The following is a 26,490-nucleotide window of genomic DNA, read 5'->3' as shown; positions in this document are numbered from 1 at the left end:
GTCCTCTGTGTCCTCTGCGGACGGCCCAGTCGTTTGCTTACGGCCAGTGGCCCAGATTTTCCTAATTCCTTTCGGTAAGCATTTTCAGTTTTCTGCAGACCACCTGTTTTTGGAGTCAGCATGTGGGCTGCTTTTGTAATCAGGCTAGTAGTGAACGTCCCATGAGCCACAGACTGTATGTCAACCCTACTACATCAGAGGGGTATTGACAAGCAGGTCTGCTCTCCTTAGCAGAGAACAATAAGGAAAGCTGTGGCGGGGGAGGAGAGTTCTATGATGTAGGTGAGACTCTGTGGCGCTCTCACGTCGAGTCGAGCCTCAGTGATGCAGGCACAGTCAAATCGGAGGCACATGTGCTCTGCTCTGGCACCCCAAGGAAGGGGGGTTGGGACTGGGGTTGGGGCTCAGGCTGTGGTTGGTTGGGATTTGGGTGTTTGTAACAGCTGGATGCCTTAGCTTTTTTATTTATTAATTTATTTCACCTTTATTTAACCAGGTAGGCCAGTTGAGAACAAGTTCTCATTTTCAACTGCAACCTGGCTCCTTCTCTCTCTTTCTTCATATCTGCATATTTTGGATGGAGTGAGTGGCCTGGCCTGGCAATCTCCAGACTGAGTGTTGCTAATAACAGTTACTGTGGGCATCTGGAGGAGTCCCAAGGGCCCATCCTATTGAGAACTTGTCTTTGACACCGTTCACTTCTACCACTAAAGAGCTGCTGGGACACAGTCCACTGGCAGTTTCTCATAAAACCACATTAAGAGGTCTCTCTACATGCTCCTGCCTCAACACTCAGACCTCAGACTCCAGTGTGTTTTTATGGGAACCTCTGAGGAATAAATTACAAATAGTGAGTAAATAACAACATTCTTTTAGAAAGCCTAATTTCTTTCGTCATGTTTACTCACGGCAAGAGGAACACAATGTTAAGTCCAGTCATTCTTTGACAGTGTGAGTCACATCTACTCAATGCTTTGCCTATACCTGCGTTTGGATGAGTGTGTGAGTGAGTGTAAGGGTATGTACGCTTCCGTGCATATTTTCCATGAGTTGCTGTTATCTGTTACACATCATTTGATCAGCACACACACAGCTATATCTCTCTGAAGGGTTGCATTGCATCAAAAACCACCTCTATTGAGATAGAGGTAAAACAACAAAAAAATAAGTAGTAACCAGACGTTTGATATGTTTTAAAAACACGAATTTCAACTCGAAAACAACAATGTTCCATCCAAAATAGAGGGTAATTCAACTACAGTATTTGACCTCCAACCATTTTCTAAGGGGGCCACAGTCATTTTCGGTCACACTAAAGGCACACAAGAAAGCTGTGAGAAACACATTAGTGATTGTAAAACAGCAGAGGAATGTATGGCACGCAACAGGAAAACAATGTGGTCTGCAGGGAATTTATCTAGCCACTATCCATCTGTCTCCCATGCTTTAGAATGAGCAGAGCGCATTTAGCCGTGTGATGTATAATTGTATCCATGGCTCATAGTGTTTGTGTGCGTAGAATGTCACAAAGAGAACTGTTGAATGAATGAATATTCCATTAATATGACGGATTCCCCCTACTTTCAGTCGGTATCGCTTCCCGCCATATTTCAGTATGCTGTCAGGAAACTGTACTCACGGAATGTTGCAGTTTAGATGAAAGGGGGCCAGGCATGGTGGGTTTGTTAGAAGAATGCAAGCGAGCGAGTAAACTGTTTGTCAGATATTTTGTGTGTTTGCTTTAACGCCTAAACAGTTCCCCCAGAGCATCCCCTGTGTGTTTACATGCAAGGCTGGGGCCAGGGAAAGCTGCTACATGCCGCTAAGCTCACACCACCTGCTCTGCTCTCTAGCATGTACTCTAACAGCTAGCCAGAGCCCTGGTTAACTCACAAACAACATAGAACAAACTTCTCCTGCTTTTATCCCTTGTTCCTTGCCTTGGGTGGATTGGAGGGCTGTGAAATGCTGAAATGTGCTTTAGGTGTTTTTCATAGAGAGTTGGGGCATTGCACAATCTGTGTATGTAGTTTTGCAGAGTGAGACATTTTGTAACCAAGTCGTTACTTCTATTTTGAAGACGCATAAAACCATCTGGTCTTTCTCTATGATTGAAGCATTGAGTGTATGATCGTGAGCAGCATATATGGTGACCATGAGCCATTTGTAAGAGCTTTGTCTCGGTTTTATCCCTTCTGCAGAAAGCAGGGAATTTCCACCAGCATTCAAGAGAAATACACTCCACCAGGCATAGCCAGCGATCAATCGAAAAAGGCAGCTAATGTCATCACGCAAGAACTAAGACTGGTAAACAATATGGACTTAATGCACTTACCACACATCAGAAACTAATGTGATTTCAAAGATAGAGAGGAGAGAGAAAAAGAGAAGAGCAGCTATGGAGCATTAGTCTCTGTTAGCATCTGAGTGGTGTTCCTTGAGAGCTATGTACTTGTGTTGTAAAGAGAGACAGACAGACTGAAGAGTAGTTTCAGGTCTGGTCAACAGTAGTAGTAGTTACTGCACTGGTCAACAGTTGTAGTAGTAACAGGTCTGGTCAACAGTAGTAGTAGTTACAGGTCTGGTCAACAGTAGTAGTAGTTACAGGTCTGGTCAACAGTAGTAGTAGTTACAAGTCTGGTCAACAGTAGTAGTAGTTACAAGTCTGGTCAACAGTAATAGTAGTTACAGGTCTGAACAACAGTAGTAGTAGTTACAAGTCTGGTCAACAGTAGTAGTAGTTACAGGTCTGGTCAACAGTAATAGTAGTTACAAGTCTGGGCAACAGTAGTAGTAGTTACAGGTCTGGTCAACAGTAGTAGTAGTTACAGGTCTGGTCAACAGTAGTAGTAGTTACAGGTCTGGTCAACAGTAATAATAGTTACTGGTCTAGTCAACAGTAGTAGTTACAGGTCTGGTCAACAGTAGTAGTAGTTACAGGTCTGGTCAACAGTAGTAGTAGTTACAGGTCTGGTCAACAGTAGTAGTAGTAGTTACTGGTCTGGTCAACAGTAGTAGTAGTTACAGGTCTGGTCAACAGTAATAGCATTTACAGGTCTGGTCAACAGTAATAGCATTTACAGGTCTGGTCAACAGTAGTAGTAGTTACAGGTCTGGTCAACAGTAGTAGTAGTTACAGGTCTGGTCAACAGTAATAGTAGTTACATGTCTGGTCAACAGTAATAGTAGTTACAAGTCTGGTCAACAGTAATAGTAGTAGTTATGGGTCTGGTCAACAGTAGTAGTAGTTATAGTAGTAGTTATGGGTCTGGTCAACAGTTGTAGTAGTTACAGGTCTGGTCAACAGTAGTAGTAGTCACAGGACTGGTCAATTAGTAGTATTTTATTACTTTTTTTATTTATTTCACCTTTATTTAACCAGGTAGGCTAGTTGAGAACAAGTTCTCATTTGCAACTGCGACCTGGCCAAGATAAAGCAAAGCAATTCGACACATAAAACAACACGGAGTTACACATGGAATAAACAAACATATAATCAATAATACAGTAGTAAAATTATCTATACAGCATGTGCAAATGAGGTAGGATAAGGGAGGTAAGGCAATAAATAGGCCATGGTGGCAAAGTAATTACAATATAGCAACTAAACACTTGAATGGTAGAATGTGCAGAAGATGAATGTGCAAGTAGAGATACTGGGGTGCAAAGGAGCAAGATAAATAAATAAATACAGTATTGGGATGAGGTAGATGGATGGGCTATTTACAGATGGGCTATGTACAGGTGCAGTGATCTGTGAGCTGCTCTGACAGCTGGTGCTTAAAGCTAGTGAGGTAGATAAGAGTCTCCAGCTTTAGTGATTTTTGCAGTTTGTTGCAGTCATTGGCAGCAGAGAACTGGAAGGAGAGGCGGCCAAAGGAAGAATTGGCTTTGGGGGTGACCAGTGAGATATACCTATTGCAGCGCATGCTACGTGTGGGTGCTGCTATGGTGACCAGTGAGCTGAGATAAGGTGGGGCTTTACCTAGCAGAGACTTGTAGATGGCCTGGAGCCAGTGGGTTTGGCGATGAGTATGAAGCGAGGGCCAGCCAACGAGAGCGTACAGGTCATAGTGGTTGGTAGTATATGGGGCTTTGGTGACAAAACGGATGGCACTGTGATAGACTGCATCCAATTTGCTGAGTAGGGTGGAGGCTATTTTGTAAATGACATCTCCAAAGTTGAGGATCGGTAGGATGGTCAGTTTTACGAGGGTATGTTTGGCAGCATGGGTGAAGGATGCTTGGTTGAAAAATAGGAAGCAAATTCTAGATTTAATTTTGGATTGGAGATGTTTAATGTGAGTCTGGAAGGAGAGTTTACAGTCTAACCAGACACCTAGGTATTTATAGTTGTCCACATATTCTAAGTCAAAACCGTCCAGAGTAGTGATGCTGGACGGGCAGGCAGGTGCGGGCAGCGATGGGGTGAAGAGCATGCATTTAGTTTTACTTGCATTTAAGAGCAGTTGGAGGCCACAGAAGGAGAGTTGTATGGCATTGAAGCTCGTTTGGAGGTTTGTTAACACAGTGTCCAAAGAATGTCCAGAAGTATACAGAATGGTGTCATCTGCGTAGAGGTGGATCAAAGAATCACCAGCAGCAAGAGCGACATCATTGATGTATACAGAGAAGAGAGTCGGCCCAAGAATAGAACCCTGTTGCACCCTCATAGAGACTGCCAGAGGTCCGGACAACAGGTCCTCCGATTTGACACACTGAACTCTATCTGAGAAGCAGTTGGTGAACCAGGCGAGGCAATCATTTGAGAAACCAAGGCTGTTGAGTCTACCAATAAGAATGTTGTGATTGACAGAGTCGAAAGCCTTAGCCAGGTCGATGAGTATGGCTGCACAATAATGTCTCTTATCGATGGCGGTTATGATATCGTTTAGGACCTTGCGCATGGCTGAGATGCACCCATGACCAGCTCTGAAACCAGATTGCATAGCGGAGAAGGTACGGTGGGATTCGAAATGGTCCGTAATCTGTTTGTTAACTTGGCCTCCGAAGACCTTAGAAAGGCAGGGTAGGATAGATATAGGTCTGTAGCAGTTTGGGTCTAGAATGTCTCCCCCTTTGAAGAGGGGGATGACCGCGGCAGCTTTCCAATCTATGGGAGTCTCAGACGATACGAAAGAGAGGTTGAACAGGCTGGAAATAGGGGTTGTTCATTTCGGCAGATCATTTTAGAAAGAGAGGGTCCAGAATGTCTAGCTCGGCTGATATGTAGGGGTCCAGATTTTGCAGCTAGTAGTTCCAGGTCTGGTCAACAGTAGTAGTTACAGGTCTGGTCAACAGTAGTAGTTATAGGTCTGGTCAACAGTAGTAGTTACAGGTCTGGTCGACAGTAATAGTAGTTACAGGTCTGGTCAACATTAGTAGTAGTAACAGGTCTGGTCAACAGTAGTAGTAGTTACAGGTCTGGTCAACAGTAATAGTAGTTACAGGTCTGGTCAACAGTAGTAGTAGTTACAGGTCTGGTCAACAGTAGTAGTAGTTACTGGTCTGGTCAACAGTAGTAGTAGTAACAGGTCTGGTCAACAGTAGTAGTAGTTACAGGTCTGGTCAACAGTAGTAGTAGTTACAGGTCTGGTCAACAGTAATAGTAGTTACAGGTCTGGTCAACAGTAGTAGTTACAGGTCTGGTCAACAGTAGTAGTAGTTACAGGTCTGGTCAACAGTAGTAGTAGTTACAGGTCTGGTCAACAGTAATAGTAGTTACAGGTCTGGTCAACAGTAGTAGAAGTTACAGGTCTGGTCAACAGTAGTAGTAGTAACAGGTCTGGTCAACAGTAGTAGTAGTTACAGGTCTGGTCAACAGTAGTAGTAGTTACAGGTCTGGTCAACAGTAGTAGTAGTAACTGGTCTGGCCCACTGTCGGTCCTGCTGTAACTCATCTGGCCCTGGCCTACTGTCGTTCCTGCTGTAACTCATCTGGCCCTGGCCCACTGTCGGTCCTGCTGTAACTCATCTGGCCCTGGCCCACTGTCGGTCCTGCTGTAACTCATCTGGCCCTGGCCCACTGTCGGTCCTGCTGTAACTCATCTGGCCCTGGCCCACTGTCGGTCCTGCTGTAACTCATCTGGCCCTGGCCCACTGTCGGTCCTGCTGTAACTCATCTGGCCCTGGCCCACTGTCGGTCCTGCTGTAACTCATCTGGCCCTGGCCCACTGTCGGTCCTGCTGTAACACCACTACTCTACCGGCCCGGCAGCCTCCTCTAGCGAGTGGCAAGCGGCCACTTCTATTCCTGTCTCTGGCCCTCACATGGAATTCCAAATAGCGACAGAACAAGCGGACCTCTCAGGACTTAGAGTGCCCTCTGACCCCCCCCCAACCCCACAATGGTCTCTCTTTATATCAGCGGGGTTTATGACCCTGTGCTCCCAGACTGGGACTGATACAAATCTTCATCAAAGCCTCTCTCAGATAGCAGCGTCACCTCTGGACAGGGGGTCCCTGAGTTGGCTGGACCCCCTGGTGGTACCCACCACCGCTGCCTAATAAACCATAAAGCCTCAGAGGGATATTTACGGTAAAAGGGTTAACCTGGGTTGACCCTGAAAGTCCCAACCAGCTCAACCCACCTCTCACCTCTCTCTCTCTCTCTCTGGGAAGTGACACCTTAGCCTCAGGAAGTGGACCCAGTCGCATACATAAATACAGCCGTACCACCCACAAAGTGCTGCAGAGAGAGAGAAAGAGAAAGACAGGTGTATTGTCAAGATGTTAATCTCACATTAGACCGAAATAAATCCCTTTATGGCTTTAAATGCATTTCACTGCTGAAATATCTGACAGTCCACTGAATAGCCCCGTAGACGTCCTCCCTTCTTTGATTTCACACCAACTCTCTTTTTCTTTCACACACAATGACAGACCTAAATGGACACCCACACATTCATACACACTCAGTCTAGGACTATTTATAGCCACATGATAGCACAGTGCTTCTTTCTCCCATTGTGTCAGTAGAAGTTTCCTGCTCCATGCATGTTGTTGCATCATCTGAAGCAGAGGCAGCGTCGTAGCAGGGGGTTTATGAATGAACACAGCAGTCTAAGCCAGAGGCAGGGAGATGGCACCATTCCCACTCTGATGTCAGACAGAGGGAGCACTCTGAGGCCTCCCTTTTCTTCATTCATTCATCTCCCCCCAGTCAGTCCTGTGATTGACTCACATTACAGCTCAATGACTCATCCTTCCACTCTCCCTCCTCTCCACTCCACTCCCCTCACCCACCCTACCCCACCCTGACTTGCCCTGCCCCGCCCCAGCCCCACCACGGTTCCTTAGGGCCATGGCCCCGGCTGCAAAATCCCAATTTCAAAATCCTTGCTCCGGCGCACAAGTGAAGAAGGCTACTAATTTGGTTCACGTGTGTCTCCCTCCTCCTGTTCCCCGCTGCTAATAGACCTGTGGGCCAGAGGTGTGGACTGGAACCTTTGTCTGCAGGGAAGGTTAGGAGTGGGGGAAGAGGGATGCTTTTCCAGCAGGCACAGCATCTATTCAGTGGGCTTCACTGGGGACAGATATCATTGTGGCACTCTGCACACCAACCAGTGACTATCAATATATTTTACAGTAAATCTACAGGACATCGCTCTCCCGCTGTCTGTCAATGATAATATAGTCCCATTTTACATACCACTTCTAATAAAAAATTGAATGATCCATATTTTGTCCTAATTGGTAGGCAATAAGACTATTTAGCATAAGCCACATGCAGGCACGGTCCTCCCTCTCTCCACTGTAATCTAAGTTGTGGGTGTCATAGATCACCAACCTTACCCTCCTTCTGTCATAATCACACTACATATTAAACCCAATCACACTATCAGTCCACTAAATGGATGGGTCTTATCCTATGATAGACTACCACTCTGTGTGTGAAGGTGGCTGGCAGATACTTAACGCTCAGTGATACTGACCCTGCCCAACCTGCCCTAATCAGACTCCCAGGCATTGAAACCATATCAGGGCCTCATAATTTAGCAGAGACTCTATACCCAAGCCAGCCTCCCCAGTTATTAGATATACAGTACATTAGCTATCTTACAGAGAACTGCATGGGTCGTTTAGAGAGGGAGTGAGTATCATTCATGGAATACTGTATGAAATGGAATAATTTGTAATGTGTAAGACAGAATCAAATTCAGTTCAGTCTATAAGAGCTTCATGCACCAGGAAATATCATGTTGAAGTTAAAACATGAATGTTATGCAGTTCAGACACACTCACAATGGTTAAGCCTGTTTCAGCTGGTGGGCGTCTGTACAATATGAACCCCCACCTGCTCACCCAGAGGGAGCTGTGTGTCTTTGATGGGTTTTAAGACAGCTTTAGGCCTGCGAAGCCCAGCGTGGGGATGACGACAGGGCAGCGCGAGCTGGTTCCAAAGTGCAGACAAACTCGATCCATGTAAAATAAACTTCAACATTCTCTCCGTCTCTGTCTTTGATAGATATCAAAGCCCAGGCACAGTCTGATTGAGCAAGCTCCATCTCATCTCAGCCAGCGAGCGCTCTCCACTAGCGCTATCTAACCCTACGTAGTCAATCAACAACCAGCCGTCACGGTGGAGATGGTTAAGACGACCGTGCAGTCAGGGACATGGACATCAGGTCTCGTTTTATTTTAATTTCAGAATGGGCCTTGTCTGACAATAGCCTCTTCAGTCTTTTGTAATATGATTCTAAAATACCATGATACTGTAGAAATGCGTAACCAAGCCAATAGAGTTGTTACTGTAATATGTAGTATAATCAGGACTTCCAAATGGAGAGAGAGGGAGCATGGAGCCCTAATCGAATCACACACCGGCAGTGTTATGGTTCGCTTCCATTTGGGCACTCTGCATAATTTGGCCTGTCAGCTTCCAGCGGTTAGATAGAGAGAGAGAGCCTTGGGTTCCAGACGGGCAGCGTTGAGTTACAGTTCCACAGCCCACAGAGGAACGACAGCTGTTGTACATTCCAGACGAAGTTGGGAACGTCGATGAGCAGTGAAAACACGCATGAACTTCACATCGCCAAGGCCTCCCCTTCGCTGCGCTGGCAGATCAAACCAGGGCAGGGATGCCGGAACATTTATGGCGTCGAGAGACAGCAGAGGGGTGACAAAACATCTCCAGCCTCCCTCCGGGCCTGCTTGTGATCTGGTAGTTTACCTCACACGGCGAGGGGTGATAGAGACAGAGTGACATACAGCCGTGGTAATCTTTTATGCCTTTCTTTGTTATGAAATGTGGTGATTTATATATTCATTCACAATAGACTGTCACAGTCATTGTCTGTCTGTCTGTCTGTCTGTCTGTCTGTCTGTCTGTCTGTCTGTCTGTCTGTGTGTGTTTGTCTCTCTCTCTCTCTTTCCATGTCTTAGTTTTTTCTGTTGCTGTCTTGATCCAAGTAAAGTTTTAGCACTCTAGTTTAGCGCTCCTGCCCTGGGGGCTTTCCCTCTCCCCTCCCTCCATCCACCCCTCTGTAGCCTGGTAGAGTCTAATTAGATCAATGCGAGTCATCAGGCACTGTTTAAAGCCATCAAAGAGTGCTCTGTCTCATGCTGGATGCCCACTGGCTGTGAGGGGAGAACAGTGGGCCTGTGTGTCCGGGACCACAGAGACACTCACCCTCCACCCACCCCCCTTGACCCCTTACCCCCACCCCCTCCAGCCTGGCAGGGCTTAGGGTGACATCATCACCTCGTCCCTGACCTCTGGGGGGAAGGGGGCATAAGAGGTCACAGTGATAGGTATCAGCCGCACTCTGTGCGTCCTACCCACTGGGTCCCCAGTGAGAATGGCTTCTACCTTGTCCATATGTGAGGCATTCATGCAATATATTGCCAAACAAACAACCCTTTGCTTTGAGGCACTTGGACAACACAGACAGCGGAAGCTGGAGCATGTGTTGTTGGTGTGCACGTGGATGTGACCAAAGCATTTGCGGCAGCTGCCATAGTATAATTGATTCTCTCCCAAGTCGATACACTGTCTGTCTGGACAGGATGTAATTGTTCAGCCAAGTGCTTCATCACGGCGGCTGTGTGTTTGTGTGTGTGTGTGTGTGTGTGTGTGTGTGTGTGTGTGTGTGTGTGTGTGTGTGTGTGTGTGGCCCTGTGTTCTGTGCGCTGTGAGTCTGACTGCTAGTCTCTCTCTCCTGTGTGACTGACAGATCTGGAGTGTGGAGATGTGCCCCTGCTCACTCCAGGGAGTAAAGAGATGATGTCTCAGGCTCTGAAGGACACGTTCAGCGGCTTCACAAAGGAACAGCAACGACTGGCCATTCCCAAAGGTAAAGCACTTAAACAAGGTCTTACTTTCTCTTTCTGAATCTTTCTCTCTCTTTCTCTTCCTATCTCTCACTTTACATGCATATTTTTTGATTATCCATGTTTCCCTACACACACTCAAAATCTAAACCCCTCCTCTCAGTATGACTAAAGATTGCTGAGTGGTGACATTATATACAAAATGACAGATTGAGTGTATTGGTTGTTAGACAGACTGTAGGATTCAGAGAAAGCCGGGGTAGAGACACAGATAGAAATGATTAATGATGGTTCTTTGATTGAGGCATACCACAGAGCAAATAGCTGGGGTTTCACTGTCAGTCTATTGTTACTATCACCACTTATCTGCACCACCTCACGTCTTACCTCTAATAGCAGAAGCAGCACGTCGAAAATATGACCCACTGAAACTGCTAATGAAAATGAATGTGCTATAGAAATGGCTCTGTGGCCTGATAATACCTCACCTCCATTCTAATTCAGGAGATGGTAGATTAAAACAGAGTGGAGTGGAGGTTTCTTGTCACCATGTATATTACTGTGACCTCAGGTAGCCCTTCAGTGACATGTCCCTCCCTCTCCCCCCATGTCCCTCTCAGACCCCAGGCAGTGGACAGAGAACCACGTGGGAGAGTGGCTGACGTGGACGGTGAACGAGTTTAGCCTGAAGAGCGTGGACTTCCACAAGTTCTGTATGAACGGGGCCAGTATGTGTGCCCTGGGGAAGGAACGCTTCCTGGATCTAGCACCTGACTATGTGGGTGACATCCTCTGGGAACATCTAGAGATGCTTCAGAAAGGTAGGCCCAGGCTGTAGCATGATGTACTACACTACGCACAATGCTCTGTACAACATACCAATCGGGGTTGGGCTCAATTAGAATTGAAGGCAGTCAATTCAGGTAGGCATTTTAATAAAAAAATCTGAAATTTCCAAAATGTTGATATAAATAGCTTCTACTTTTCAGTTCATTGAGAAATCGCTGAACATAAATGCCCTTTTAAGATTATTGAATTAAAATTTTTGTTTACTTCCTGAAATGACTGCCTTCAATTAAAAATTGAGCCCAACCCTGGTATCAATCATAAGCCTCAGAAGTGCCTACTGTACCTATCACATTAGCTGTAGTGTGTGTTGAAGCACAGCATTGGCGCTGTAGTCTCTTTGTGCAACATGGTTTCAAGTGTTAGCGCTGTTAGCATTTACATGGTAATCTGAGATGAAGAGGAAGACCTCCGTTTCCTCCTGGTCATTAATATTTAATCAGCCATACTGGATGCAGTGAGTTTACGACTGTTATAGGATACATTAAATCAATGACAGGGTCAGTGACTGTTGATATCTATTTTTCATGAAGAAGACACAAAGCATTTCCCTGTCAACGGCCTGACCTCCACCTTCCAGGAATCCCACTATACCTCAGACTACTTTGTCAGTAAGTATCACTGAGGAGACTAAATCCTATGTACGTAGTCTGGCTCTAATGCACTAATGGCTTGTTAATATGTAATATGTTACGTCAATCAATGTATATACAGAAAGAATGGGGATATGACTCAGCACAGTAGGTCCAGGGATTTTTTGTTGTAGCAGTTACACTGAGCTCTCCATTTCTCTCTCTCTCTCTCTCTCTCTCTCTCTCTCTCTCTCTCTCTCTCTCTCTCTCTCTCTCTCGCTCTCTCTCTCTCTTTCTGTCTCTCTCTCGTGCGCTCTCTCCCGCCCCCTCCTTCTCTCTCTCCACCTCTCTCTCTCTATTGCTCACTCTCTTCCCCATTCTCTTTCTCTCACTCTCTCCCGCCCCCTCCTTCTCTCTATCCACCTCCTTCTCTGTCTCTATCTCCCACTCTCTTCCCGTCTCTCTCCCTCCCTCCCTCTTTCTCTCTCCTCCTCCTTCTCCTGTGTTTCTCCAGGCTATGGCATTGAGCATGCCCAGTGCGTTCCTCCCTCTGAATACTCAGAGCCGGGCTTCATCACAGAGTCCTACCAGACCCTTCACCCAATCAGCTCCGAGGACCTGCTGTCACTCAAGTACGAGAACGAATACCCAAACGTCATCCTCAGGGACATGCCCCTCAACACACTGCAAGGGGACTACTTCTCAGTCAAGCAGGAGGTGGTTTCCCCCGACAACATGTGTGTGGGCCGCATCAGCAGAGGTGAGGGGTCACAAACAAGATAGTGAAGGAAATGGTTGGAAATAAAGATTTTGTGAAGTGTGGCTATTACAGCTGCTGTGTATTAGGTGCCCTATCTCAAAGAGGAACAAGTTAACTTGGGTAACTTGGGGCCATTACGTGAGTAGGCCTATAGTCCATGTCTTAGTTGTGCATAAGACTGAGACTCTGATTCAGTCCATACAGTATGAATCTATGATAAGTCATTCCACGGTGTTGACTGTAACTTGAGGTCTAGCTTATTGGGTTGTGTTTGTGAACATTACTGTGTGCGTGTGATTTCGCTGACGCCTTCCAATCTTGCCCTGCCACATCACTGGATGTACCACGATAGAAGAAAGGAGGCCCTAAGGCTGGCTTGTGGTTCAAGCAAACCCGCCTCGGGGAGATAATAAGTCAATTGTTTATGTCAGAGTGAGAAGAGAACAAAGCCACACGGTGCGTTAGCGCTATCTGTCCCTATAGCTTTCATGTAAAACAGCCCAAGCGATGTAACCTTCAAGAACAACCACATTTTTTTCTCTCAATTTTTTTTTCTCTCAACCTTGAGGTGGTTCTCAGCAAGGACATAAAGTGACAGAGAGTGACAGAGAGTGACAGAGAGTGTCATAGCGTGGTTTTTCTTTCTCATGAATCGTTCTGTTTACCTGCCACATGCACCACTGTTTGCTTTCCTACTGATAGTTTGGAGAAGAATTAACAACGTGGTTTACATTAATACCAATAAAGCAAGGATTTTCTTCTCAAATCCCCCGGTTTAACAAATTAGTAAGGGCTGTCAGGGAGTTTACAGTACACAGGCCCGTCCAGTGGACTGACTGGGCATTCGCCTGCAAGGTATGTCCAGGCCTCGTACATAATAAATCCCAGGGTTTTTGGCAGCACATTGTGCTTTCTAAATGTGGGAAAGTATTTGTGGCACCACCGAAAACCACATGTGGCTTCAATTTGTGCAATTGAAGATTTCAGTATCAGTCGAGGCACTGGATTATCTTTCATTCTTTAATAGCTCTCAGTTGAAATGCTCCTTTTATCTTTGCCGAGGCCAGAAATAGCAAGGAAATTTGCATTGATCTTCTTCCAATTAGACAAAACCAAATGCCAGTTGCACATGCTAAACTGAGTGTGAAGTGAAGGGACCAGGACCATACCATTACGTTATACAGAACAAAGAAGCTCAGTGAGAGTGTAATTTACTGCCAATGTCTGTGTATTCCTGCCATAAATATTGTCCTCTGTCAAATCGTAATGTCACTGTTCTAAACTATTTACTTTCAGATAATTCTATTTTCATTCCTTCTCACACTATGAGGCAATAAAACGAACAGATTCTGCTCTCCATCTCTCTGTCTCTCAGGTAAGCTGGGAGGACAGGACTCGTTTGAGAGCAACGAGAGCTTTGAAAGCTGTGACCGTCTGACCCAGTCCTGGAGCAGCCAGTCCTCCTTCAGCAGTCTGCAGCGCGTCCCATCGTATGACAGCTTCGACTCCGAGGACTACCCCAGCACCCTGCATGGACACAAGCCCAAGGGAACCTTCAAGGACTACGTCAGGGAGTGCTCAGACCTCAGCAAGGACAAACCTGTCATCCCCGCCGCAGCACTGGCAGGATACACAGGTTAGTCGAAATGAATGAAGAAAATACAGGTTACAGTTTGGAAAATGTGCAATCAACTACAATAAATATGGCCAAACGTTCATCCTTCTTACTTCTTACAGGCGTTTTTATGCCACCCAATGGAGCCCTATGTTACATGTTTGCCAGGCAGTTGCAGCTGATGTACATACTGTAGGTGTGCCTCAGTGTAATTGGGTCTCTGTAACTGGCTGCACAGCTTCTGGCTGAGAGCGTTTATATACACACCTCTATAACAGCCTGTGGCACTGCAGCTCCAGAGTCATGCACTCACAGGAAACCAAGACATTTGCTCTCAACCTCTTCTCTCCATCTCGCCTCGTCTTGCACCTCTGACTTTCTCATCTGCACCGTTTTATCTGTGGCCGCATCTCAACCTATTTTCCAGGTCGTCTTGGCAACCTGGGTGCAAACACAAAACAATACCTGCACTTAAAACTAGAGTAGATATATCTGTTAAGGCCCCTTTCTACCTACAGTGCCTGACGAAAAAGCAACTCTATCTTCTATTCAAACACAAAGAAACACATCTTAGAAGTTTAAAAAAAGATCCAAGGTCTGGCACATTCTATTTTTGTATTCTTTTTATGGCAAGGTTTTCAGTTTGTTTTGTAAAAACGTAGTGATAAAGTTTACATTTTTTCTACTTAAATCCCTATTCAGCATTTTACATTTTGGGACCAATAGCCATTACAGAAAAACTACATAATTGTGGAAAATCACATGACTTCACACACAAATTCATGTGTTCTTTCCGTAAGAGAGTTGAATTCTCCATGTTTCAACATAGAGCACAAGTATATACGGTGCATTCGGAAAGTATTCAGACCCCTTTATTTTTTCCACATTTTGTTATGTTACAGCCTTATTCTAAAATGGATTAAATATTTTTCTCCCTCATCAATCTACACACAATATCCCATAATGACAAAGTGAAAACAGGTTTTTGAATTATTTTGCAGAAATAAATGAATACGTATTTACATAAATATTCAGACCCTTTGCTATGAGACTCAGGTGCATCCTGTTTCCATTGATCATCATTGAGATGCTTCTACAACTTGATTGGAGTCTACCTGTGGTAAATTCAATTGATTGGACATGATTTGTTGACATGTTAGAGCAAAAACCAAGCCATGAGGTCGAAGGAATTGTGCGTAGAGCTCCGAGACAGGATTTTGTTGAGGCACAGATCTGGGGAAGGGTACCACAACATTTCTGCAGCATTGAAGGTCCCCAAGAACATAGTGACCTAAATCATTCTTAAATGGAAGAAGTTTGGAACCACCAAGACTCTTCCTAGAGCTGGCCACCCAGTCAAACTGAGCAATCGGGGGAGAAGAGCCTTGGTCAGGGAGGTGACTAAGAACCTGATGGTCACTCTGACAGAACTCCAGAGTTCCGCTGTGTAGATGGGAGAACCTTCCAGAAGGACATCCATCTCTGCAGCATTCCACCAATCAGGCCTTTATGGTAGTGGCCAGACGGAAGCCAATCCTCAGTAAAAGGCACATTAGAGTTTGCCAAAAGGCACCTAAAAACTCTCAGACCATGAGAAACAAGATTCTCTGGTCTGATGAAACCATGATTGAATTATTTTGCCTGAATGCCAAGAGTCACGTCTGGAGTAAACCTGGCACCATCCCTACAGTGAAGCATTGTGGTGGCAGCATCATGCTGTGGGGATGTTTTTCAGCGGCAGGGACTGGGAGACTAGTCAGGATCGAGAGAAAGATGAACGGAGCAAAGTACAGAGAGATCCTTGATGAAAACCTGCTCCAGAGCGCTCAAGACCTCAGACTTGTGCGAAGCTTCACCTGCCAACAGGACAATGACCCTAAGCACACAGCCAAGACAACACAGGAGTGGCTTCGGGACAAGTCTCTGAATGACCTTGAGTGGCCCAGCCAGAGCCTGGACTTGAACCTGATCGAACATCCCTGGAAAGACCTGAAAATAGCTGAGCGGCGACACTCCCCAGGATCTTCAGAGAAGATTGGGACAGACCAAATACAGGTGTAACAAGCTTGTAGCGTCATACCCAAGGCGACTCGAGGTTGTAATCGCTGCCAAAGGTGCTTCAACAAAGTACTGAGTGAAAGGTCTGAATACTTATGTAAATGTGATATTTCCAAAAATGTCGAAAAATTTGATTTAGCTATGTCATTACAAGGTATTGTGTGTAGACTGTGAGGATTTTTTTTATTTTATTTTTTTACATTTTTGAATAAGGCTGTAACGTAACAAAATGTGGAAAAAGTCAACGGGTCTGAATACTCGAAATCCACTCTATACATCTATGGAGACTGAGAAGCAATGTAAGGGGTAATTGTCTCTCAATATCTTTAATGCACTAGACACACTAGTTACAATGTCTCCTATTTTCTATCTAGTCTTTGGGGACTTTCTCCCCTCTGTGTTAAATTGCTGTCACAAGGTTGCTAGTAGAGGAGAGGGGAAATACCAGAACACACAGTGTTCGTCACTGACAATGTATACTTCAGATTGCATTACTCATGTCCCACAATTGGCATCTCATGGTAATTTGAATTCTGCAAAGTTGTCTGTACTAATCAATTATGTCAATTTCTTCATTCATGCGTTCATCTTTGGATCATAATTGCATACCTACAGAGACGTACATTAGATGTACATTAGACATTTAAGATCAAATGAAAGACAGATATAAAACATTGGCATGCCCTAATTGAAGGCTTTTACATGGCTACAGTATGCATTTGTAATATAATGCCAGCTAGTGGTACATATGTAGAATCTTTATTTGATCCAACCTGTTGCAGGATAACTTTCCTGCAATTGTTTAAAAAGTCTTCTGAAGTTTGCAATTGCCACTATGACATTTCAGACTTGATTTTCCCTTGCGAAAAATTGTTTAATAATCCACATAATATTTAACATTTCCTGTTGCTGCAGGATTATTTTCCTGCTGTAGCAAATTGGCTCAAATTAAGATCCTACATATTTATGCTATTTTCTGCATGTCGTCATTCATGCATTTCTGCAAAGTAATTCACTTCCCTACTGTATGTGTTTAATGATGTAGCATTGGTTATAAAACTACCATAGACTCATGTTCAGAGGCTAATCCATGTTCCAATATTTTCATTTTAGTCAGAATACTTTATCAGAGCTTTTAGAGTCATGCAGGACTAAAGATAAGAAAATGAACATAAGTGGTAAAAATACTTCAATATGCTTCAGATATGAAGTGTCTAGCTGGCAACAAGCATTGTTATTAACTGTTATTACCCTGTATGCTGTCCTGCAGCCAAGAGAAAGATCAACCCCATTTGGCCCCCAAACAACAAATGCATTTTATTACTATGTGAAAAACAGAGAGAATCTCCCCAGAAAAGAGTAAAACATTTATGTAATATCTTTTTTTTGATGAAAATGTGGGTTTTTGGCTTCCATCCCCAGTAGCTGTGCACTGACAGGCACACACACGGTTCCCAGTCACACACAGTGATGAGCTGGTGTGATAAAGAAGGTGTGAGATAAGTGAGGCTCAGTCAGTCGTCAGCTCTCTTTGAGGTTGACTGTGTTTCTCATCTCCAATCACACTTCTGTCACCTCTGGGGATGCAGCAGGCAGTCAGTCAATGTGCCTTGTCTACAGCCTACTCTCTCTCTCTCTCTCTCTCTCTCTCTCTCTCTCTCTCTCTATCTCTCTCTCCACGCTGCATAGGCTACAGTCTCATCTGTAAAGCCTAAAGGCAGATCCTAAACAGCACTATGAATGCAAGCCCCCCCACCCTTTCTCCACACTATATGCTTGTTCAATGAGGCCCATTGTACATGGGGGCATTTACCATATTTTTGGGAAAACATTTTAGGGTCTCCAAACATTCTCGTGTGAGAGAGCCTGAGGGGGCTGGAATGGGGCACTGTTGTAACACCCTTATGTGGGCCCACGGTTACAGTAACAGGCTTTTTGGAATGTGCCTTCATCTGGAGGAGAGCTACTGTACAGTAGTCAGTTGAATATAGCTGGTTATTATTTTCTGAAATGTGAGTATTGCGTCCTTGCATTCATGTTCATAACTGAGGGAAGCGAGTAGGAGCCTTGGACTGAAAAAAACTTATTTTGCTTTCAGGTGTTCAACCCACACTTCAATTTCTCTGAAAGCTTTGATGTGTGTCGTATGATTTTATGAGGCATGTCTGGGAGGTAACAGCTCCGCTCCGCTACAGCTTTACTAAGTAGGCGCTGCATAGCCAGGTGTGATTTGAACTAGGTAGTTCTTTTTTGTTTGTACAGAAAACCACAAGATCAAAGAGTACAGAAGATAATAGAGTGCAGCACAAACCAAACTTAATTTTTCTCTCCTGCTACTATTTATTTTTCTTTTCAACACGATTGTAAGTTCAGGTCGTCACATTTGGTCCATTTGTTTAATCTACAAATACATGTAAAAAATGTCAATCAAATTGTAGGTAAATGCTTTCAATTGCTTTTACGGTACATTGCAGTATTAATACAGACCTGAACATAACAGAAAATCAAGCGGCATTTGTTTACAAATGAGATTAAATGTAATGTTTCTAATGGCTGATCTCTGGGAGTTTACACTACATTACACACACACATACAATGCCTTGCAAAGTATTCACCCCTCTTGGCGTTTTTCCTATTTTGTTGCATTACAACCTGTAATATACATTTATTTTTATTTGGATTTCATGTAATGGACATACACAAAATAGTCGAAATTGGTGAAGTGAAATGAAAAAAATGACTTGTTTCAATTAGATTTTTTTTAACACGGAAAAGTGGTGGGTGAATATGTATTCACCCCCTTTGCTATGAAGCCCCTAAATAAGATCTGGTGCAACCAATTACCTTCAGAAGTCACATAGTTAGTTAAATAAAGTCCACCTGTGTGAAATCTAAGTGTCACATGATCTGTCACATGATCTCACTATACATTCACCTGTTCTGAAAGGCCCCAGAGTCTGCAACACCACTAAGCAAGGGGCACCACCAAGCAAGCGGCACCATGAAGACCAAGGGGCTCTCCAAACAGGTCAGGGACAAAGTTGTGGAGAAATACAAATCAGGGTTGGGTTCCAATAAAATATCCAAAACTTTGAACATCCCACAGAGCACCATTAAATACATTATTTTTTAAATGAAAGAATATGGCACCATAACAAACCTGCCAAGAGAGGGCCACCCACCAAAACTCACGGACCAGGCAAGGAGGGCATTAATCAGAGAGGCAACAAAGAGACCAAAGATAACCATGAAGGAGCTGCAAAGCTCCACAGCGGAGATTGGAGTATCTGTCCATAGGACCACTTTAAGCCATACACTCCACAGAGCTGGGCTTTTGCGGAAGAGTGGCCAGAAAAAAAGCCATTGCTTAAAGAAAGAAATAAGCAAACACGTTTTGTGTTCGCCAGAAGGCATATGGGAGACTCCACAAACATATGGAAGAAGGCACTCTGGTCAAACGAGAATAAAATTAAGCTTTTTGTCCATCAAGGAAACTCTATGTCTGGCACAAACCCAACACCTCTAGTCACCCCGAGAACACCATCTCCACAGTGAAGCATGGTGTTGGGAGCATCATGACGTGGGGATATTTTTCATCAGCAGGGACTGGGAAACTGGTCAGAATTTAAGTAATGATGCATGGCTCTAAATACAGGAAAATTCTTGAGGGAAACCTGTTTCAGTCTTCTAGAGATTAGAGACTATGACGGAGGTTCACCTTCCAGCAGGACAATGACCCTAAGCATACTTCTAAGGCTACACTCGAGTGGTTTAAGGGGAAACATTTAAATGTCTTGGAATGGCCTAGTCAAAGACCAGACCTCAATCCAATTGAGAATCTGCAGTATGACCTAAAGATTGCTGTACACCAGCAGGAACCCATCCAACTGGATCAGTTTTGCCTTGAAGAATAGGCAAAAATCCCAGTGGCTAGATGTGCCAAGCTTATAGAGACATATCCAAAGAGACTTGCAGCTGTAATTGCTGCGAAAGGTGACTCTACAAAGTATTGACTTTTGGGGGGTGAATAGTTATGCACACTCAAGTTTTCTGTTTAAGGGTCTTATTTCCTGTTTGTTTCACAATAAAAAATATTTTGCATGTTTTGTAAATCAAATGATACAAATCCCACAAAATGTATTTTAATTCCAGGTTGTAAGGCAACAAAATAGGAAAAATGCCAAGGGGGTGAATACTTTCGCAAGGCACTGTACACACACACACGCACGCACGCACACACGCACACACGCACGCACACACACACACACACACACACACACACACACACACACACACACACACACACACACACACACACACACACACACACACACACACACACACACACACACACACACACAAACAGCCAAGGCCTCATATGAAGATCCCCTCTTATTTTAAACACTGTGATTTCATTGCCATGAAATTCATACAGAAAGACAAAACCATGCTGTGAAGCCCAGCTCCACATACTGCAGAGGGAAAAGTGTAGACAAAGGGATTCATGATGAATGGGACCCTTGTCTGTGAACACACTGTTTTCTCTCCACTATCATGCCTTGTACATTTCTGATTCTGAGTGCAATATTTATATTTTTATAGTCGGAGATGAATGACCCCAAGTCAAGTAGTTAATGAGAAGCATGAGGAGAACAGTCAGTCACAGATATGCTGTGTTTACATGCGGCTGATGATGTCATGTTCAGTAATTCTCATCTGTATTATACTGAAACAGGGCTCCTCTCTCTCAGTGTTCTAACCTTGTTCTCTCCCTTCTCCTGGTTCTGCTCTGCAGGCAGCGGTCCCATCCAGCTGTGGCAGTTTCTGCTGGAGCTTCTGACGGACAAGTCTTGTCAGTCCTTCATCAGCTGGACGGGAGATGGCTGGGAGTTCAAGCTGTCCGACCCTGACGAGGTGAGAGGTCACCACCATTGACCTCACATGGCATGGGGGCCCTAAACAGTTAGACAGATTTTTTACTTTTTTTTTATTTAAACTTTATTTAAACTAAATTTAACTAGGCAAGTCAGTTAAGAAAAACATCTTATTTACAATGGCGGTCTACCCCGGCCAAACCTGGACTACGCTGGGCCAATTGTGCGCCGCCCTATGGGAATCCCAATCACGGCCTGATGTGATGCAGCCTGGATATTGAGCTTGATGTCTTTTTAATGTGACGCCAACAACAGTGTTATTTGCCTTACTTAGATTCAGAGAAACCTTAGCGGTATCAGGTACATTTAGCTATATTAAATATTGGTCCATGTCAAGAGAAGACATGTACACGATAATATTGTAATGTGAGGTTAGTGTATAGCTCTGTCTCAAGGTTGGTACATGGTGTAACTGGGTGCCTTTTCCCTCTGTGACTCAGGTGGCTCGGCGGTGGGGGAAGAGGAAAAACAAGCCCAAGATGAACTACGAAAAGCTGAGCCGAGGCCTGCGCTACTACTACGACAAGAACATAATCCACAAGACATCAGGGAAGCGCTATGTCTACCGCTTTGTTTGTGACTTAAAAAGCCTGCTGGGATATACCCCTGAGGAGCTCCACGCCATGCTGGACGTCAAGCCTGATGTGGACGAGTGAAAACAGAGGGATGAGAGAACAGAAATAGTAGAAGAATAGGAGAGTAAAGGAGCCGAGGGGACTAGGGCTCAGAGATTGATGCCGTCCGGTTAAAGAGGGTGCCCATTTTGGGACCAAACCTAAACTGTGGTCTGTATCATTTTGAGCTATTGTCAGATGACGTTCAAAAAGGAAGCACATGCCAAACGTGAAAATGTATAATATGTTGCATTTGAGATAGTGTGTATGGTAGCTATATGTATATACTGGTATTACTTAGTAGCTCAAGACACATGGAAAGCTATCAGTTAGAATAGAGTGGCCATTTAGCCTAAGTAGCACAAGAAACTGACATTGAGGAAGGGGGCCAAGAGACAGTGAAAGATTCATTATAAGGAAGGACATGAATGGAGATTTCCTGCTATGAAATCTGTTGCCAAATATAAAATGGAAAGTAGTGGAAATAGATCACTGTTTCTCTGCCACACTCCACACAATAGGCATGGGTAGAGTTCTCAGCTTGGACCAAAAAAGTGTGGTTTTTGTTACTATTGTTTCAGAAGCATAATGTTTGTGTCAGTATTATCGTTGAGACTCAACTCCTGGTGTGCTGTTTAGTCTCAGTACGACCAGGGTTCCCCCTTTTTAACAAATATTTTTTTTATGAAGGTATTATGAAACCAAACGTTGCACCATTTAATGTTAAGTTAGTCCTGTCTCCTCTCTGTGAAAGCCCAATAACTGAAACATGCTGATATGACTATCAGATGACACTAGACACAGGCCTTTTTTTACTCATTTTCATAGGTTGGATGGAGAGTTACTTACTCATACCAAGAACGGTTGATAGACACCTGAAAGTAACCGTTGCTTTAAAACTGACGCTTTCAGCTCTGCACATTTGCCGCTTCGCTATAGAAATATACTGTCTTACCACAAGTAATACAAATCCTTAGACACCCTTTCTGTGGTGAGTTTTGAAAGGAATTGGACATGAAAGAGTCAAATGTGCCCATCACAATCTGTACATTGAGTGGTTTTCCAAACCCCCATTTTAGCATTGCTTTAGAAGAGAGCAGAGAGGGAGGGACCTGTTGTCGACAAATTGAATTGCAAGCCATGTACGATGGATGGTTTTTGTAGTCAAAAGAGAAAGCTTAGGAATGTAGAGTGTACTGTATTTGTGTGTGTTACGTGGTGTTCTCTGAATGAAGGGAAGCTGCCATAGCTAGGTAAGGTATATCAAGGTGCATGATGGTAGTAGGGTGAAAAGAGAAGTGTTCAAAGCAAGGAGTGTAAACTTTGGATGACTGTTTGAAAAAGAGGGAGATGAGAGGAGGACTGGGTAGTTTTGGGAGGGAACTGTGGAGTTGTGAAGTTAATCAGTAGTGGCTGAAAGAGAATTATCATCATTATGGCATGAGGATGAGATTAATGCTTGTGCTATTGTACAGCTTGGAGTCTTTTGTTAACTGAAATGTTTGTAAAGATGCTCCATTTCACCAATGAGGAGGTAGAGATCGACAGGAAACAGGACTTCCATAAACAGTTGGGCTAAAGGACTACTGGGAGACATGTGGCATTATATGCTATTTTCTTACCATGCTTTGTACATGCTTTTCTATTTCTAAGACATAAGGACACCCAATTCAGTATATGGAAAGGATCAATGAAATTACATGCCCTGAATACTGTATGTACTTGTGCAGCTTACTCAAGAGCAACAGTAGTTGTGCTGGTTGGGTTTTGAGTAATGTCGTCAGTGGGAACATGACTATACGCAGGTCTTATGGGAAAAGCCAAAGTCAAGAAATATCATCTTAAAATACAAATGTTATTGTTTACAGTGGCTGAATGTTACCCATTCTGATGAAAATAGGTTTTGAAATGTTTATTTGTACAGATTGTATTTCATAACGCTTTATTAAGACCCAGATGAAACAAATAAGCAAGAGACAAAGCAGGAATAATAACCAAACCCATGTGAGGTCTGGGCGATAGATAGAGCTTTGGGTATGTCCACCATCTTGAAGGACAGGAACTGTTATTCCCTCACATTCAAAGTGTTGTTTCTGCTTTGATCTTTTGATTTGTTGGAAAGCACTCAGTGTTAGGACTCAGTGAAGATATTTGGCTGGACTGACTGAAGTTCCCTCTTGAGATTATAGGAAAGGGATTTCTGTTCATATTAGTTACTTTTTAGTTGGGCAACTGACCACAGGGTTGGTTTTTCTAGTGTCAGTCAGCACAAACACACACGCACACACACACACACACACACACACACACAGACCACACACCACACACACACACGTAATCTTGTGTAGAGAAGATTGAATTCTCTTGAACAAATCAATCCACCCAATCTCTGTGGTTCATTATGCACGCTACATTTCCAGGATTCACATCACTGTTAGATTATTACTTTTCAGATATTTTTCCTCCAAAAAATGTTTTATGTTAGGGCAACTGTTCATGTTGAAATATATGCTTAACGTGTTGTTGATGATGCCGTCCAGCTCCTAGCCAGTCACCATTTTGAGTAGATCAGAATATATTATCTTTGTTTAAATGGAACATATACTGTGTCTGTTTGGACTTCAAGTCCAGTTTGTTTCAGTAAATGTCATATACGTTAAGTTGTGGACACAAGTATTGCACAGATCTTTCTAAATGGACTAAATACATAAATACACAGATACCTTGCGATATTAGCATATCTCAGACTGATCCATTAGGAAACCTTTTTTTGGTGTTGTTGTTTTTGTATATTTTATAGTGTTTCTGTATTTTTGTTAATGAGACCATTTTTTATGTATTTAGTTCACAAACATTTGAATATTTTTCAATAATTTATATTTTATAAAAGAAAAAGACGCAGACAGCTGGTGCTTTCACGGGAAATAAAGGTAGCACAGGAAAAAAATGTAGCGATTTTCTTTCGATATAGAGAATAGACCTACCTGTCTGTTAAGGAAAAAGGCTGATGCTGGCCCATCATTGATTTCTGCTGGAAAGTTTTATAAACTGTTGCTTCTATTTCTATTTTACGTTATAAAAAAATATATGTGAACAAATATTTCATACTTTGTGTGTATTGTGTGGTTATTTCTTCTAATATTACCAGAGCAAAAACGGCTTTTGAAACATTACATCTATACTGTTGCTTACAGTACATTGGAAACAAGTTAAATATCTATTAAAGAAAGCAGATTCGCAGATTGCAGTCTTACTTGGCTTCCTGGCCTTGACTACATGCCAAAAGAAAGGTTAGTCAGTTAGTCAATCGTTTTGATAACATAATAGAAGTACCTACACATTATCCTCAAAATAATTCTGCGTACTCATGTTAATAACCACCTGTGCATGTACTGGATGAACACATCTAGGCCTATTCACATCCAATACCTGCCTGAGCAAGTCAGTATCTCACTCAATCATGATAACACTAAGACTGTGTAAGGCAGCCCAATTCTGATATTTTTCCCACTAATTGGTCTTTTGACCAGTAAAATCAGATATTTTCACATCAAATCTTTTTCAGAGCTGATCTGATTGGTCTAAATCTGAATTGGGCTACCCATCTACAATGTGCAGATCAACAGTATGTATTGATTGGTCTCTCGGTCTCAGAACCCAGTTTGGGCCTGGTGGCAGATCCAGGTCCCCTCTGAAAGGCATGCTGGGATGTCACTGGTGTGTACCTGGCTAACAAGAGTGTCACTTCCACGGCGATGGGTGACGTCAAAGCAGAAACAGGCACGCCGGGCCCATTCATGTGTTTATGGCCCTAGGGTCCTAGTAATTCCACTATAGATTAAAAAAAAACATAGCTGCCGTGACCTCTCCCCAGCCACTGCCCTGGCCGACACAGCACAGCACAGCTGTCTGGCTCCTCTAGAACAGCACATAGGGCAAAAGGCCAAGGACCAGTCCCAATACAGACTAGTGTCTTTATCCCAGAATGGTCTGTAGCAAACTAAACTTGATGAGTTATTGGCATAAAGATGAAATATTTTATTTTCCTTTACTGGGATGATACTGTATATTGGCTTGGTTTGAGATGCCACATCAGGACATAGGCCAGTCCTTGAAATCCATACCATATTTAGAACGATTGTCTAGTACATCATAGTGTGCAGTATGTTCTTGGTTCAAATATGCTGCAGTGAATACGTTTAGGTTAGAACAGGAGAACATTGAATGAGACATTGATAGAACATTTGTAGGAAGTGTTAAAACTATAGTCTCAGACTCCTTAACAAAATAAAGTGTATTATTTTTACTAGGACTTGGATGCAACATGACTAAAACTTTCCGTACCTGCAACTTTCTATAAATATAGCAGACAGGATGTAGATGCTGACACACTTTCGCATGCACGCATACACTCACATACACACACATACACACACAGACATACTGTATTGCTGGCTAATTTCCCCCTGGACAGGATGAACATATATTTAGCAGAGGGTAGCTTAAGTTAGGCAGGTTGTTCTTCTAACATTCAGCATTCCATCCCCCTGGGCCTGTGATCCAGACCAGACACTATAACCAGGCAACATAGTCTTTAAACACTTCACTGGAAGCTCTGGGAGCCCCTTGTGCCAAAGAACCTGGAACATAACCCAACACATTATGATACCATTCACACCTGCTGGTTTCACAACCAAAGAGAGAGACACTCAGACGAGGTGGGGATTTCACATGGTTCTTTTTTGTATCTCACTCAACACACAGACTGCTATAATCACTGGTGTAAAGAGAAAAGAGAGAGAACCGAACAGCGGAATAGA

General features: G+C 43.6%; 1 protein-coding gene across 4 annotated transcripts in view; it reads left to right on the top strand.

Annotated features, from left to right (window-relative positions):
* The window catches only part of LOC110507855 (protein C-ets-1), a 43,933-nt gene extending 19,156 nt beyond the window's left edge, over nt 1-24,777 (top strand). For 2 of the 4 annotated variants that reach the window (XM_021588224.2, XM_021588225.2), the window contains 7 exons: nt 10,175-10,294; nt 10,892-11,092; nt 11,651-11,728; nt 12,204-12,449; nt 13,825-14,085; nt 20,918-21,036; nt 21,497-24,777. In XM_021588224.2, the coding sequence (XP_021443899.1) occupies nt 10,175-10,294; nt 10,892-11,092; nt 11,651-11,728; nt 12,204-12,449; nt 13,825-14,085; nt 20,918-21,036; nt 21,497-21,712 (1,241 nt within the window). In that variant the 3' untranslated portion in view covers nt 21,713-24,777. Of the gene's footprint in view, nt 1-2,201; nt 2,308-7,328; nt 9,217-10,174; nt 10,295-10,891; nt 11,093-11,650; nt 11,729-12,203; nt 12,450-13,824; nt 14,086-20,917; nt 21,037-21,496 lie in introns of those variants that run through there. The other 2 variants (XM_021588226.2, XM_021588227.2) reach the window with 2 other exon arrangements.
* Nucleotides 24,778-26,490: the final 1,713 nt, after the last annotated feature.

This window comes from Oncorhynchus mykiss, chromosome 27 (genome assembly GCF_013265735.2).
Source record: "Oncorhynchus mykiss isolate Arlee chromosome 27, USDA_OmykA_1.1, whole genome shotgun sequence".
Taxonomy (NCBI): Eukaryota; Metazoa; Chordata; class Actinopteri; order Salmoniformes; family Salmonidae; genus Oncorhynchus; species Oncorhynchus mykiss.
Note: the sequence above shows the minus strand (reverse complement) of the source record. Positions and strands in the feature narration are given on the sequence as shown.